This window comes from Equus quagga, chromosome 10, assembly GCF_021613505.1.
Source record: "Equus quagga isolate Etosha38 chromosome 10, UCLA_HA_Equagga_1.0, whole genome shotgun sequence".
In the NCBI taxonomy this organism is placed as follows: domain Eukaryota; kingdom Metazoa; phylum Chordata; class Mammalia; order Perissodactyla; family Equidae; genus Equus; species Equus quagga.
In genome coordinates, this window is record NC_060276.1 from 122,342,943 (window position 1) to 122,356,681 (window position 13,739).

A 13,739-nucleotide genomic window follows, 5' to 3' on the forward strand; every position below is an offset into this window, starting at 1 on the left:
CAGTGATGGAACGCACATGCCAAAGAGCTCCCCTGAAAGGAAAACACCTTCTGCTTTGTTCGGAAAGCTGCTACCTCAGAGAACTTGGCCACGTGACTCTGTTTCCCTCTGTCCACAGTGAGTCTCTCCCAGCCGGGAACCTTCCATGTCTCTCACACTCACGGGGAACCAAGCGTCTCCCACCAACTCACTCCCTGAGGCACAGCGCAACGCTGGACGACCCAGTTCTGGTGCTGGGCTTGCAGGATCGACTCAGGGAGAGGTAAATGCTAACACGTGTGCTCTTTCTGTGGCCCTGTCAAGACCCAGGGGCCCGGACCAGCCCTTCTGAGGAAGGCAGCTGGAAATGCTGGGGAGAGCACTTGACAAACATCTTCCTGAGTGCCTCACGGACTGGCAAGAGAGGAAGGACTGTCAGGGCACGGACGCTGGGAAGGGGCGCCCAGCGAGGCCAGGAGAGGCTGGACAGGCGCTGCCCTCAGGGAGTGCACTCAAGGGGGTGAAGTGACCGTCGCCTCACAGTGTTGCAGAGCTCGGGGACAGGAGGCCACATCCAGCATCCTCGACGGAGGCTGCCCCCTGAGCGGGATCCCGGGGGCGGCCCCTGCAGCGAGAAGAATGAACTGGAAACAAATCCCCACCAACCTCCGACCCCAGGAAGGAAAGGACAATCACAGGCCTGGAAGCTGGTGCTGCGTCAAGGGGCTGGGGGCGGGGGGTGGTGGCGAAGCTCCCGAGAGCTCACAGCAGACTCCCAGTCAAGTGTGCAAACCAAATGTACATCCTGTGCCTGGTCCCCAAACCCTCCAGCCGACGACGTCAGGCTGCCGCAGATCAGCAGCGCCCGGAAGCAGCAAGATGCGCTGAGGGGAACCATCCTCAACTCGGGACTCAGAAAACACCCCAAGTTCCCAGGAAAGTGAGGCGTTCATGATCAAAACGCACAAACACACATGGAAGGAAGGCACCATGGGGGAAAGACGGCAAGCAGGGAGCAGCCGGGCTGGCGCGGGCTCCGGACTCTGGTGTCGTTGAGAATGAGAGCCAACACGCTTCACATATCAAGACAGGGAGAGGCTTGAAGATGCAACACTTGCTTTCTGGGTTGGAGAGCAGAGCAGCACAGCGGGGAGGGACTCGTGCCCCGGGAGGGAGGAGACGCAGCTGCTGAGCCTGCAGCTGCAGAGCTGGAGACACATCCTGAGACCCGAGGCCCAAGGAACCCCAAGCAGGAGTCCTCGGAGCCACCCACACTGCACACCGGACGACGAGACTGGACAACACCCAAGACAGCGGCAGATCCTCAGAACCTGCCACAAGGAGACGGAACGGAACAGAAAAGGGGACCGTCTCCAGAGGAGCGACCCAGGAGCCCTGCAGCCAGCTTCTCGACAGAAATGCAGGGCCAGAGCTGGAGGAGAGCGGCTGCCCTTTCGCCCAAACGCCACCTCCCGGGAGATGTCTGCCACACAAAACCAACATGGAGACAGTTTGAGACCAAAACGGAAGAAAAGCAAAAGCGAGCCGGCCACTGTCAGCAGACGCTGGTCCAGGATGTGCGGGGGACCGTGCGTCAGGCAGAAGCCAAGTGCTCCTGACGCAGGTCGGAGATGCAGGAAGGGGGCGTATGTGGGGCAAATCTCAACACGCTGACTGAGTAAATCATCATAAGAAGGTGATTTCATTTCTTTTTAAAAACCCTCTGAAGGCAACAACAGCAGTGTAAAATGAATGGGGTTGTGGAATGGAAGTGTCTGAGAGTTTTGGTTTTTTTTCTTGAGGAAGATTAGCCCTGAGCATTTGCCGATCCTCCTCTTTTTGCTGAGGAAGACTGGCCCTGAGCTAACATCCGTGCCCATCTTCCTCTACTTTATATGTGGGATGCCTGCCGCAGCATGGTGTGCCAAGGGGTGCCATGTCCGCACCCGGGATCTGAACTGGTAAACCCCGGGCTGCTGAAGCAGAATGTGCGCACTTAACTGCTGCGCCACCGGGCCGGCCCCCATCTGAGTGTTTTGAGCTGGAGAGCAAAGGTATTAATTTTTCACTTGGAAAAATCCAGTAGTGGCCATTTCTAGGATGAGCAATCAGCTAGGAGCAAGGGAATACTCCAAAGTAGGAGAGGAAAAGACAAAGAGGAGGCAAGACAGGACGGGACGAAAATACACCAAGACGGACGAACAGTCATAACACGTGTAAACAGACAGACGGCACAGTTCAAAGATGAAGATCAGAAGGAAAAAGAGAATCGTGTCTATTTACAAGAGACACACATAAGACGTAAGGGCGCAGAGGGTGAACATCTCAAAAGATGGAAAAGGGTCGAGGGGCCGTGGGGTGGCTGGACTGACGTGCACACAGGAGGCGGAGGTGTGGACAGCACTAGAGAGAGGCCGGGCGACCAGCGGAAACGACGCGCCTCAGAGCTGGCCGACGCCGGCCCCAGGAGCCCCACACGGACACGGCAGACGCTGTAGGGAAAAGCAGAGGTCCAGCCCCCAGGGAGGCCGGGCCCAGCTCCCCGGAGCGATGACAGAGCTGACCGGACAACGAGAAACAAACAGCCTGCTGCGGACACGGGAGATTTACAAGTTTAATCTCCGGGACAGAAATAGATGCAGCCCCAGCACAGCTGCAGCTCTCACATTCTTTTCCAACACAGAGGGTGCCCGTTGGGGGCTGGCCGCCTCCTCGGCCGCAAAACAGGTCTCAGCAGGTCCTGCAGGGACCGTGGGGCGCGTTCCCCGACCTCCAGGGGACGCGGCCAGATGACTGGGATGAACAAAAGTGGCAAAAACACACACGTGTGTGTGTGAAAGGAGAGTCCTAAAGTATGGCTCGGGCCTCTTAAAAAATGACAACCAGCCGACCAGGTGGCACTCGGGTCCCCAAGCCTCTCGCCTGGGCTTCCACCCGCCCCATGCGGGCCCCCTGCAGCCCCGATCAAGGGGCACCGCCTCACGGAGAGCTACTTCTCTAGGGGGCCCCGGCAGCCTGCTCCCTGACTCGACCCCACTCCTGGGACCTCAGACTCGCCCGCGGGCCTCCCAGAACACACAGTGGGGCTGAGCGGCGCCCCCATGACGAAAATCCAAGCCCCGGGATAAAGCAAAGGCATCTCTTTTCCCGCAGAAAGGTATGGGGGAGCCCAGCAGAAATCCGTCCAGCTGTGTCTCTGGGGTCACACCTCCCAACACCAGCCTCGGACGGTCAGGTCCCAGAGGGGTCAGAGGGCACGTGCTGGGACATCGGATGGGTCCCTCCGACTCCAACAGGCCAGGACAGGGCACAGGTGGCAGAATGAGAGCAGGCCAGGCAGGGACGTTGGGCCGGGGCAGCCAAGCCCAGCAGCGTCCTGGGCGGCCCTGTCTGAGACCGGATGCAGCAGCGAGGCCGGGACGGGGCCCTGGACGGGGCCAGGGAGCTCAGGGGGGCGGCCTGTGGATTCCAGGCGAGCCCAGGCCCCAAAGATGCTGCCGCCCAACAGGAGGCCCGCGTGGGCCGCGAGCTTTCTCCTCGGCTCCCGTGGACCGTCCACGCCAGCTGGCAGGAGGTGCGCTAACTAAACGCGCGAACAACACTGCACGCCGACAGATGGGAGCCAGAGGTCAAAGTTTAACACAGGGAAGCCAAAGACAGCAACAGGGGAGCCAGGCACTGCACACGGGTTCGTGCAAAGGCTCTCCCTCCAGCACAGGAGGGGCCGGGCTCGCTGTGGAGGCTGCTGGGCCGGCTGCGCTCACAGGATGGAGCAGAGCTGGGTCCCCAACACTGACACAGACGGGGAAGCCCGGCTGAGTGGGGTCCCCGGCCTGGACACTGACTGTCAGCTCGGCTCTGCACCTGCCCCACAGGACGGGCTCCCATGGGGGCATTCATGCGGGTCTGGAGTGGCCTGTGAGGGGAGCCTGCATCCACAGCCGAGTGGACAGAGGGGCTGCTCAGCAGGGTCTGTGTGCCCACCTGAAGGACCCTGCAGGGAGGCTGGACGGCATGTCTGGGCCCACAGCAAGGTGACAGAGCGGAGGAGCGTAGGGGGCAGAGGCGCCTGTCAACTGCGTCTGAGCCTGTGTGTGGAGAGCGGGCGATGGGACCCCCGGGGTACGGGACGCTCAGGACCCCTTCGAGCGGGGTGAGCTGAGCACGTCCTGGGCCTGAGGGAGCCTGCGGTGACCACCGGGAGTCGGCGCTGCTCAGCGCCCAGAAGACCCAACAATCCCTGGGCAGGGCAGGTGGGTGGACATGGGAGGCGGGAGCAGGGATGGCTCCACTGTGGATGGCACAGCCGCACCCCAGGGTCCTCTGCTCCGGGCCAGGGGGCCCACTGAGCAGGTGGCGTGGCCGTCAGGCTGAAGCACCACACCCTCCCTCCACCCCCAGCCTCTCCCAAAGACGTTTGCTGACCCCCGCAAGGCTGTGTCCCGAATCGTCCCTCCAACATCCTGGGGTGAAAGGAGCCAGGAGAACGCTCCTTCTGCTCCCCCCACAACCCCCATGAGAAAGACCCGCTGGTCCACCGCCTGCAGCCCAGGGAGCACTCACGTTACGCAACGCACATCGTCACGGCTGAGAAACAAGGTTGAGACATGTTTTCTGTGAAGGGAAACAACTTCCCGTGAAATGAATTCATAAAGTTTGATTCCCAAAGAGTGATTTTCGTTTGATAAGCAGCAGCCCTAAAGCAATGCAGACTTTCCTGCATGGGCTCTGCGGGGAGCCGGGCCCCCAGGCACGACCATCCTGGGGGAGGCTGGAGGGATTTCCGGGTCTCCCACACAGCCCAGCGGACCGTCAGGAGAAACCCTAACTGCCCCACACCTGTCTTCCTATCGTCAAAGCAGGACCAGCGTGGGGCAGATGCCACTCCTGGGTCTCCAAATGCAGGCACTTTCCTTAAAATCTCGGGACAGACTCACACCTTCCCCAGCTGTAGACAAAACTTCCGAAGTTGGAAGACACAAGACAGGAAAAATTCCCAAGCTGTGTAAAAGCTGAGATATGATCCCAGAAAAACTCCCATTAAAATATCAGCAGAAAGCAGGTCTTTTTTTCCCCCAGACGGCCCGGTCTGATTGGATGTCATTTCTTTTGGCCACAACAGGACGTTAAGTCCTGGCCTGGAGAAAAAGTGCGGGTGTCTAACTGCAAGAGGCGAGGCGTTCAGGGGCAGGAGCCCCGGCCCCACGCCCTGCGGCCCTGCCCCCAGCACCGGCCCGGAGCTGAGGAGAGGACAAGATCTGCCACGGAGACCCCTCGAGTCACAGAAAGATTCTGGGGATCACGGGCTGTCTGATGCTTCCAAATGACTGGGTCCCTCAAAGTAACTCGTAACACGTCCGAGGTGTAGACACAGCAGGTCTTACTCCTCTGAGCACACACGACCATGGAGAGGGTGTCTACACGGCAATTACTCACTATCAGCACCGAGCCATCCACTTGCCCGGCCCATGTGTGCAGATCCCCACAGCCCCGTAAACACCACGTGGCCGAGAAGGCCAGGCGTCCCACAGGGCCGTGTCATCATGGAGACGGCCGTGACCATGGGCCAGGCTTCCCCCCGGGACCACACGGTCAGGCCCCCACCCAAGCCGGAACCTCTCCCCGCGCCGGGGGCTTGCGTCCTGGCCGCACCGCGGCACCTGCCACCAAAACTCCAGCAATGGGCGCGCTCTTAGGAGCTCTCCCAGCGACTTCACGTGGGACCTGCGCGCCCTGCATGGGTGGGTTCGAGCAGCCCCCGTCCCCCCCGACACCAGGGAGGGACTCGGGAGGGACCCGGGTGGGCCCGGGGGTGACATGCAGCAGACCTGGACCTGCTGGAAGGCCTTGAGCCTCTTCTTGAAGCGGGAGGGCAGCACGAAGTCGCAGCCGCGGGCCAGCGAGGCCAGCTCCTGCCTCAGGTCGGGGTCCTGGCGCAGCGACAGTTCGCGGAGCCGCATGTCGGCTCGCGTGGGCCGCCGGGGCCCGGGCCAGGCACCTCGCTCTCGCTCTTGCTCTCGGGGCTGGGCCTGGCCAGGGCCGGCGGGCTCGGGGCGGCAGCTGCGCCCGGCAGGACGGTCGGGGCGGCCGGGCTCAGCACGCTCCATGCGTCGCCGGCCAGGCGCTGTGGGGGCCGGCCCAGGCGGCGCGCATTCCACAGGCTGAGGAGGGCACATGGCTGGAGGAGGGGTGGCGGGCCACCCCTCCCGCGGGCGGGCGGGCGGGCGGGCGGCGGCTGTGCAGGCGGGAGCGGACAGCCGGACAGCCGGCGCGCCCTGACCGAGCAGCTCTCTCTGCGCGGCTGCTGAGGGCGCGGGAGGCCGTGCAGGGGGCGGCGTCTGCAGGGACCCCAGCTGCGGCTCAGTGCGGACGCACAGGGCACAAACAGGTCAGCAAGGACAGCCGATCTGGGGCCGATCTTGGGCCGCCTGCCAGCGCTCGCACAGCGGGGAGGTGGCGCTCTCCCCAGAAGCAAAGCCTGCCCGCCCGCCCGCGACTAAAGGGGCCCAGATACAGCCAAGCAGCTGTTCCCTCCCTGAAAATGCGCTGGGAATAAAGGGGTCTGCCCGCCCCAGCTTCCCCTGCTAGTTAGGGGCTGAGAAAACATACTGAAGCTGCAAAGGACACTGGAAAGTTTTCTTTTCAAAACTCGGGTGGGGGGGTGAGTATTCTGGCTTCTGCAGTCTTGGTGCCGGTTCCACACGAGAACGTAGAATGTCAGGACAGGGCAGAAAGTACCACAACATACAAGGTAACAATGTGGAACCCAACGACAGCGTGGAACATCACGACAAAGTACCAAGTAACCAGAACGTCCAAAATAACGACAGTGCACGAAGTACCGACAGGGCAGAACATAACCACAACGCAGGACGTAGCGCTAACGCACACCGTAAGGTAGGAGCCGGTCACATAAACGCCAACAGGGCAGCAGACAGCAGGTGCACTGACGATGCGGCCGGCGGACACACGGACCCCAGCACCTCTGCCTGCTCCCGCAGGAAGGGCCGAGGCTGCGGTGGGGGCTGAGTCGACTGCCAGGGCCCACGCCGGGTGCTGCGGGCACGGAGCCTGGGGGAGGCGCTGCCTCCTGAAGCCCAGACGTCTGCTGGGAGAATCTCTCAGGAGGAACCCACCGTGAACACACCTGCAGCAGCAGGGCAGGACCGCGGGGCCCGGCCCACACCCACCCACACCCATAGGAACCAAAATGCCGGAGGATGTGAGGCGGGTGGGAACACGGCGTCCCTGAGGGTCCCCCTCCCACCCCTGCGAGGCCTTTGGAGCAGACGGGCGGAGAGAGCGTGCGGCTCTGCTGCGGGTGGCAGGACACAGGACCGGCGTGTGCGGGCCACACACCCCCGTCTTCTGTGACACAAGCCTCTGGCACTGGCCGTTCTCCAGACACCCCTCCCAGGCCTTCCTCCCTCCCGCCCAGAGGGAAGCTGGCCCGGGCGGCCCCACTGCACGGAGGGGGCAGCGCCTCATGCACTCCAGACGCCCCCTGGGGCCCGCTCACCCTGACCCTCGGCCCTTGGCCCCCGGCCACCTGGGCTGCGTCCTGGCCCACAAGGCACGGTCTCCCCTGCAGATCAGTGCGCTCACTGGCTCCCCGCTCCGCTTCCACCTTCTAACCCCGACCCCGAGAGGAAGAAGGGGGTTTCATCTGTCACTGCTTCTCCCTCCTCCGTCGGGCATCCTCCCTCCCTCCTCCCACCGAACTTTATGAGTGTCCACTGCAAGCCCGGCACGGCGGCCACACACGTGGACAGCGGGCCAGCCCTGTGCGCATGGAGAGCTCAGCCCCACGCACAGTGGGGAGTTTGTGCTGCAGAAAAAAGCAAACCCACAAACACAGGAGTCCCGAGAATAAGCCCTGGCAGCCCCGAGCAGCCCCACACGGCAGGAGGCCCTGGGCTTCAGAACACACCCCGTCCTGGACCAGGCCCCACTCGGCCGCCCGCCCGGGTCGAGCTGCATCCCCCGAGATGTCCCAGGACCCCAGCGATGCCTCCCCAGCCCGCAGCTCTCCTGGCCACCCGACAGGTGGATGTGGCCTGTCCGTCCCAGCCCCTGGGGACAAAGATGCCCAGGAAACGACCCTGGTGGTCACCAGGCTTGGTGTCAGACAGTCTGTGGGTTTGGACAGATATGTAATGATGTGTGTCCACTGTCACGGGTCGTGCAGAGGAGTGTCACTGCCCTGAAGCCCCCGTGCTCCGTCTGTCCATCTGTCCCCATCCATCCCCCTGGGACACTGGTCCTGTCACTGTCCCCTAGCTCATCCCTTCCAGCGGGTCCCCTGTGGGGTCACACAGGATGGAGCCTTTGTCTCCCGTCCATCGTCCTCACAGCCTCACTCGTGTCTCAGAGTCCTGCAGGCCCCTCTCCCGTTCCTCCTCTGCCTTCCCCGTCCCTCGGCCCCATTGCATCCTCCTCTCCCACTACCCCAACGTCCTCCAGGACCTGGGTCAGCCTCCAAGTCCTCCAAACAGACAGACCGGGCCACGTGCAACAGCGAGAGGCAACAGTAAGATCAGGGGCCTCGTGACCCACGGCGGGCGTGGGCCCTGGGGCAGGAGTCCTGCAAGCTGTTCAGACCCAGAGCCACACGCAGGACGGCCGCCCAGCACCACTTGAGCTCCCAGGGTGGAGCAGACTTCTATTCTGAGTGCGCAAACCTCGATGGGGCTGTCCCGGGGGCAGCAGCGGCTCCCCACGCCTCCCCGGCCAGCACAGTCCTGGCACTCCTTGGGCACCGGGCTTCCACGTATGACAGGCCGCACCTGCTCATTCACTCTGCTTCCCTCCTTCCCTGTGAACCTTTGGGAAGAGATGCCCTCAGTGCAGCCTGAGAAAGTGGCAGGTCCTCCCCTGCAGGCCCACAGGCCCCGCAAGGTGGCCTTACAGCTGGTCCCACGAGGCGGCAGTGTGGACGTGCCACCCGAGAGCCGGGCTGGGCTGAGGGGGCGGCCGCGCATCCCCATGCCAGCACTGACTGGAGGGTGCTGGTGCATCGGTGCCCCCTCATGGCTCCGGGAGCGCCCCTGCCGTGACACACGGGGCCAGCGGGCCGGGGTGAGAGCCCAGGGGCGGCAGACAAGCAGTCACAGAACCGCCCGGCACAGGTTCACGAGCTCAGAGGACGCGCTCAGCTCTGAATCCGGGTGGCTGGTTACACGGCACAGCTCAAGCTGCCCGGTGCAGCACCCAACAGTGAGTGCCCAGAGCAGAGGAGGTGGACGGGGAACCAGCAGAAACCCAGCAAACTGGTCAAGCCCCCACTGTGGAGTCGCCAGGTCAGGTGAAACTCAACCACTGCAATCCTGCTTCCCCAGTTTCTGTTGGAAACTCTGCAGCTGGTGCCAGGACATACGAGCCAAGTCCAGTAGTGACGGCTGGATAAAAACTAACCTAACTTCTTCAACTAAAACACGGCTAGGGGCCGGCCCCGTGGCACAGTGATTAGGGTTTTGCATGCTCCCCTTCAGCGGCCTGGGGTTTGCAGGTTCAGATCCTGGGTTGTGGACCTAGACCACTCAGCAGCCATGCTGACAGTGTTTGCAGGTAGAGGCGTCGCACATACGAAACAGAGGAAAGCGGGCACGGATGTTAGCTCAGGGCCGATCTTCCTCAAGCAAAAGAAAAAGGAAGATGGGCACAGATGTTAGCTCAGGGATAATCTTCCTCACCAAAAAAAAGAGGAGGATTGGAAACAGACGTTTGCTCAGGGCCAATCTTCCTCAGCAAAAAAAAAAGTTACAAACCAGAAATCTTAATACAAATAGACAAAGAAAACTTTTCCTAATTTGTCCGTTCGTCAATAAACTTCGGGGAAAGATTAATAGTTCTTCAAACTCTCAAAGGTCATTTACAAGCGAGAGAGGGAGACAGAGAGAGGAACTAGCAGGCATGGAGCGTCTTGGGACAGGGAGGGAGGAAACCACGGGCCTGGACTGGCCGCCGAACTGAGGCCACTTTCCAGCTGGAGAACTTCAGCCCCCCCGTATGACAGCCACACCCCGTGGGAGAGCTCGCTCAGGAACGTGGTCCCTCAGCACCTGGACAGACAACACATCCCTGATTTTCTGACGGTGTGGGAACAGCCCAGGCCCCTGTGCCCCTGACGCCCGAGCCACGGGCCGGTCTGAAGACACGGTCACGAGAAGCAGAGGGAGCCTGCTGCCGTAGGGGTGGGGGGCAGCGGCTGTCTGGGAACACGCTTGTGAAAAACCTGCACGTGCACAGCACCCGCGGCTCGGGGCCCAGGGTGGGCACCTCTGAGGCCTGGCCTCCTTCCCAGGGGTAAGTTCCTGGGTGGCAACACGGACAAGACACCTCCTCCCGACTCCAGGCTCGTCCTGTAATTCTCGAAGCTCGGAGCCAACCGTTGGCCAGAAAACTAAGAGGTGATTTATTTCCTGTAATTGACTGTAAATAAAATAAAGCAGCTATTCCCAAAAACCGGCTCAGAGGCCCGTCTAGAGTGCACTGTGTTCAGTCAACCGCCCGGGGGGAGGAAGAGGCACCCCAGGCCGGCCCGCAGCCCCGGCTCTGGTTGCATCTCCCGGCTCCCTGGCTCCTGAAAAGGACAAGGCAGCCAGGCCACAGGCTCTGCAAGGCCGGCTGGAGTATGCGAGGAGCGAGGGGACGTCCTCATTCCTGTGTGGCTCTGAGCACTCATTACAGCGCCCGCGACGGCTTCCTGCTGGACTGACGCACTGTATGAAGTCTGGTCCTGAGTTTCCAAGTTTACCTTCCAAAAACAATTTCTGAATTGCACTGTGATGCAAGAATGCCGTCTGCAGACAGGAAGGTTTTTTGTTTGTTTTTGTGAGGAAGATTAGCCCTGAGCTAACATCCGTTGCCAATCTTTCTCTTTTTTCCCTTGAGGAAGGTTGGCCCTGAGCTACCATCCGTACCCATGAATCCGGGCCACCAAAGTAGCGCATGAGGAAATTTAACCACTAGGCCACAGGGCCGGCCACCAGGACAGGAAGTCTGTGACATTTGTTCAGACTTGCTCTGTGGTCTAGGATGCGACACCCAGGACAATACCTTCCAAAAATGAAGGTGAGACCTCCACTTGCAGATAAAACAGATGGATGGAGACCAGAATTACCGCCCGGGCTAAACTTCATAAGGCACCTTAAGGAGGAAATGATAGCAATCTTGCACACACTCCTGCAGAAAACAGAGCGGGGGACATGATTCCCAACTCATTTTACGAGGCCAGCGCTACCACAACCCCAAAGCCAAAGACATGGACACGAGAAACCAGGCGGATCTCCCCCTGACCGCACACAGGTCTCACAAAGACGTCAGCAGTCAGAACCCAGCAGCACACGAAAGAGACTATTAACTGTGATCAAGTGGGTTTATCCGAGGAAGCGAGGCGGGTTTAACACCCAAAACCAACCCACAAAACGCCACATCACTGGCCACAAGATTAGAAGGAACGTGACTTTTCATGTTAAGTGTTCTCAACAACCTAGGACCATCAGGTAACCTCCTCGATCTGGTGAAGAGCGTCTACAGAAAAACTCATAACCAATATCATCCTTGACGAAGACTAGATGGTGTCTACCCAAGACGGGACACAGGGAGGCTGTCTGCTCTCGGCACGTCCACGATCCCAGCCACAGCGCTCAGGCAAGAAAAAGAAGTTACAGGGGCTGGCCTGGTGGTGTAGTGGTTAAGTTCGCACGTTCCACTTCAGCAGCCTGGGCTTCACTGGTTTGGATCCTGGGTATGGACCTATGCATTTTTCATCAAGCCATGCTGTGGAGGTGTTCCAGATACAAAATAGAGGAGGATGGGCACAGACGTTCGCCCAGAGCCAATCTTCCTCAGCAAAAAAAAGAAAAAGAAAAGAAAAGAAAAAGAAAAAAGAAGTTCCAGGCATACAGACCGGGAGGGAAGCAGTAAGAGAGTTTTTATTCCCATATATGGAAAATCCTCAGCATCTCTGATTGACTACTAGAACTAACATGTGAGGTCAACTCATCAAGTTCACAGGATACAAGACTAAAAAGATAAATCAGTAGTGCTTCTAGAACTAAGACGACAATTCCATTCACAGTAGCATCGAACAGAACAGCACACTCCGGGAAGGCTGCCCAGCGAAGAGAAAACACTGCTGAGAAAAACAACAGACTCAAAAATGAGAGTCGCTCCTGCTGGAGGCCTGGAGGAGCAGGGCTGCTTCCGAGGATGAACGGGTCGGGCCGAGACAATGCCTCAGCAGGCTTTACGTAAAGCTGGACAGGAGGATCCAAAAAGCGCGTGGAATGCAGAGACCCTCCACCTCGGGAGTCCACCCGAGAGAAAGGGAAACGCAGGTCCTCATGCAGACTCACTCACAAGGGCCCCCGGCAGGATTAACAGACAGCTCGAAACGGGAAATGAGCCCAGGTTCATCAACGGGGAGACAAGTGCGGCAGCGCCACCCGTGGACTCGCCCAGGCAAGAAGGAAAGACAGACCGAGCCCTGAAAGTCGGGGAGCGTCACAGTCTGCCACTTAGATGGGAACGCAGCTGGCACGGACCCACTTGTCAGTGCAGAAGACGTCGCTGAAGGAAGTGGAACAGCCGACACTGGCTGTGCAGGGACACGGGGGGCGCCAGACGGGAGCAGGCGAGTCCTGAGAGCAGAGCAGCCTTCCTCGTCCTTCGGGTCCTAAACGGGAAAGCACTCCATCTTCAAAAATCAGCCACCTAACTTCCGACAGCCAGGTGACAATACCAAACCCAGGGGGCTGCACTGAGGGTCTCTGCACATCGTGGACACAGGGGCCCACCCTGCACCGGATGAGCTCCCTGACCAGGCAGGTGCTCCACAGCAGGACAGGCAGCTGATGTGTAGCCATCGTCCGTGGCTGCTGGAGAGGCAGGTGCCTCGGCCCAGGCATCCGCCTCGGGGAAGCCTCAGAGCCCTGTGGCGGCAGGCCTGATGAGGGGCCCCGACAGCCAGCGTCTCCCCGCAGAAGGCTAAGGGATGGCAGAGACGCAGATGCAAATACAGCCTCTGGAAAGCAAAGTCGACTATCTGCAACAGTAAATTGACAGCATCCAGTAATTTCAACGCTGCATGTATGTCCTGTAGAGTTAGGAAGGACTGCCTTAAACACGCATGGTGCACACACACCAAGACGCGACGATGGCCCCACAGCGGACCTGGGACCTTCAAACATCACCTCCCGATGGGGCCCTGCACCCACCTCCTCCCGCACCCAGCTGCACTCCGCTCAGCCGGGCTGGCGCAGGCCGGTCCTGTGCTCCCTGGCGGCTGCTCCAGGGGCCCCTGCCCAGGATCCCAAGCACCCACACCACCCTGGCACCTTCCTCCCGCCAAGCTTGCAGGGCCATCCCTCCCTCTCCTGCCCGCTGCCCCACATCGCGCACACCTACGTCCTCACTGTCTCCCTCCCAGCTGGCCTAACCCAGGGGTTCATTCCTACTCCCAGGAGCGTTGAGGCCGCACGGACCACTCGCATGTGGGTCATAGGAAAGGCTCAGGCCCCCTCCTCCCAGAGCCTGAGGCACAGCGCTGGAAGCAGACCAGGGAGTAGGCCTGGAACAGACTCGCCCTCAGGAGCAACCAACCAGACCCCGGGAACACGTTAGGGGTGCAAATCCCACACACCACCCCAGACCCCAAAACTGAAACTCTGGAAGGGGCTCAGCCAGCTGTTTTCACAGCTTTCCCATCCAGCCATCCTCAGGGCCCGCCCATCGGGCTGTCCTAACAGGCCTCACAT

At 60.5% G+C, this 13,739-nt stretch overlaps 1 protein-coding gene across 2 annotated transcripts in view; it reads right to left on the reverse strand.

The window, feature by feature from the left end:
- The window catches only part of PPP2R3B (protein phosphatase 2 regulatory subunit B''beta), a 37,524-nt gene extending 31,403 nt beyond the window's left edge, over positions 1-6,121 (reverse strand). For both annotated transcript variants that reach the window (XM_046673231.1, XM_046673232.1), the window contains exon 1: positions 5,808-6,121. In XM_046673231.1, coding sequence (XP_046529187.1) covers positions 5,808-6,086 — 279 coding nt within the window. In that variant the 5' untranslated portion in view covers positions 6,087-6,121. The remainder of the gene's footprint in view (positions 1-5,807) is intronic.
- Positions 6,122-13,739: the final 7,618 nt, after the last annotated feature.